The 2,938-nt window shown below is 31.8% G+C and overlaps 1 protein-coding gene across 1 annotated transcript; it reads left to right on the forward strand.

The window, feature by feature from the left end:
- Positions 1-1,303: 1,303 nt before the first annotated feature.
- On the forward strand, positions 1,304-1,783 carry LOC114715391 (uncharacterized). The gene has a single exon (XM_028900229.1). The coding sequence runs from the start codon at positions 1,304-1,306 to the stop codon at positions 1,781-1,783; it is 480 nt and encodes a 159-aa protein (XP_028756062.1).
- The last annotated feature ends 1,155 nt before the right edge of the window (positions 1,784-2,938 follow it).

Genomic DNA, 2,938 nt, shown 5'->3' on the forward strand with positions numbered 1-2,938 from the left:
TTGTTTGCAAAAAGAAATACTTGTGGACCTTAAGGCCTTATCATTTTACTTTAATATTTCTTGGACTATAATAGCTTGTGGGGTAGCCTCCTTTGTAAAAATGACAAATGAAATTTGTCAAGGTATATGGTATTTTTGGAAGACAAATGAAAAAACAAGAATAAAATTAATATATGTATATTTGTTCTAGTATAATATTTGAAAGGTTTGTCTGTGATATTAGACTATGCAGGCTTGAAGATATCAATTGATGTTGCTAAGAAGGGGAGTTGATGCACATTATACTCTTTTTTTTTCTTCTCTACGGTTTTGTCTGATTAAGTTTTCTTAGCATGGTTTTTAATAAAGCAGCACTAAACAGTGTATCAATAAATGGTGTATTCTTTTTTTGTTATTGCTAGGTTTGTATCCCATAAAGTTTTTCCAAGTTGAAGTTTTTTAAGGAGACACATTCATATAATAGACATCCAAGGGGGAGTTGATATCCATATCTCTTCTGTTCTCTACAATATTTTACGTTATCTCTATATCCACCGTTATATCTTATTATTATGTAATCTGTAGATTTTGTGAAAGATGAAAAGTTGTGCCTATAAATAAAGAGTATGTATTATATATTCAGTGTCTTAAATAGACTGAAAAATACTCTTATCTTTTCTTCTCTCTAATTCTCTACTCTTCTTCTCTACTCTTTCTTTAATTTTATAACATTATTATATTTATTATTCGAGGTGATTTTGATAGTGCTATTGAGATGAAGGTCACGGAAACTGTGATTCTTCACTATAGCGAAAAACCAATGAATAATTAAAAATATTTTAATTGCATTTAAATTTCAATGCTTAACTTTATATTTAAAGTTTTGATTTGATTGTAAGTACTACTTAGAGGTTGTCGTAAAAGTTGCATAAGTTGTCCAACACTCTCTAGGATGGATTTTCCAAAGGTTGATCAAGCAGGGTGAACTTCGCTAGAGGAGATGGATCTTCTTAGGCGAAACAAGAAGAAGATTAAGTCCAATGAGATGAATTCAGTTTTGGAGGAGGGGGGAAGGCTCACCTTGTATAATACGTTGAAAGGGATTACTTTGTAAAGGTTAATTGGCACTAGACCTATCAAGATAAAGAAGGATAATGGTCTATTTAAGCATATAAAGTCACATATCACAATCCTGAAGCATCAGCAAAGTAGATTTCTTGTCCCTAACTTTGTTTTCTCTGACTCAGCGCTACAAAAATTTAGGAAACCATTTAAGCATAGTCTTATTGTGAAATTGTTGGGTAGAAAGTTAAGGCTAGTTTAGATGGAACAAAGGATTCAGAAAATGTGGGCTAAATCGGGTGTGGACTCTATTATGGATTTGTCTAATGACTTCTTTGTAGTCAATTTCACAGTAGTGAAGGATTTTGAGCTTGCTTTGTTGGGAGGGTTTTGGATGATTTCTGATTGTTATCTTATAGTTACAGAATGGAAACTGAATTTTGTTCCTAGAGTTGACGTAATTGAGGAGGTGCTTATTTGGGTAAGATTTCCTGATTTGCCTCTTGAATACTATGAGAAGGGAATCCTGGAAACTATAGGTAATGAGATTGGCAGTACGGTCAAAGTGGATTTATCCACGTTCTTACAGTCAAGAGGGGGATATGCAAAGGTTGGGGTGCAAGTAGATCTCAAGAAGGCTTTACTATCGACATATATTATTGATAAGAAGGAGCATCCTATCGTCTGTGAAGGGTTACAATTATTGTGCTTATATTGTGGAATGTGTAACACTTATCTTTGAACCCAATAATGCATCAAACGGAAGTGTTTGGAACCATATTTTTTCACTACAAGATTAGAAAATCATGTTTTCAAAAATCTTATTCTCAAGTTACTATTCACAGTAACCCTTAAAATTTGGGTAAACTTTGAAAAGTTATAACTAATTGTAAAAAAAAAGAAGCAATGATTTCAAGTTTTATTTGAAGCTCTATTAACTGCCTATATGGAAAAAAATACTCATTTGTCTCATTACCTCACCATCCAGTTCCAGTTTTAAGCCAAAGTAGTACTATTCATTTGGTTATTTTTCAGTTTTTCAAAATTTATGCCTAACTTTGGAAAAGCACAACTTTTTGCACAAAACTCTGATTTTAACAAATTACCACTCATTTTAAAGCTTAACATGATATCTAACAATTTGCCAATATTCATGGTCAATCTCCACCATTTACCTTATTCATGTTGTGAACAAATTAGACCCTTATTTTGCCTTTTCTCAAGAATTCTCGCTTTTCTCAAATCATATAATCATAACTCAAACATAATGGCATATAAACACGACTCAGCTATGTTTTACACCACTATATAGTCATTAGGTCATTCATATATAACTTTTACCAAGTATACAAAACAAGTTTCAAGAACATAATTCATCATTAATAAAAAAGGAGTCCTCATGCCAACTCCATTTTCTTTTCTTTGCCACTTAAATTTTCAGCCCTTAGATTGTCACATCTCGCCAAATTTAGCATTGATAGAAGGGATGAAAAATTTGATTGATGGCCAGTAGGAAAAGAATATTGGCTAAGAAAGCTAAGTATGGTATGAAACCCAAAAAGGATCTGGACCGACATTTTCAAATTTATTGGTCCAAGAAGGGCAAAACAGAAAATTTTGAGAAAAATTCTAGAAATTACGGTAAAAATATGGACCCAAAAGGTTTTGAAATTCTAGAAAAATTCTAGAAATTACGGTAAAATTCTAGAAACTACAAATTAGAGGTTTTGAAATCTCAGTTGAGACCCAAAAAGTGAAACTATGGTAAAAATAAATTGTTATGGAATTTCCCGTAAACAGACGTTTTTGGAGAAAATATTAGAAAATTAGAGAAAAATAATTATTTTAATTAGTCAGAGGCCTCAATAATTTTGGAAAAAATATGGACAAACCATCT

The sequence above is a fragment of the Neltuma alba genome, unplaced genomic scaffold (assembly GCF_004799145.2).
Source record: "Neltuma alba isolate B1F8T4 unplaced genomic scaffold, ASM479914v2 tig00011588_pilon, whole genome shotgun sequence".
In the NCBI taxonomy this organism is placed as follows: Eukaryota; Viridiplantae; Streptophyta; class Magnoliopsida; order Fabales; family Fabaceae; genus Neltuma; species Neltuma alba.

Coding starts and splice junctions, on each gene's coding strand:
- LOC114715391 (XM_028900229.1), top strand. CDS start 1,304: ATGGAACAAAGGATTCAGAAAATGTGGGCTAAATCGGGTGTGGACTCT.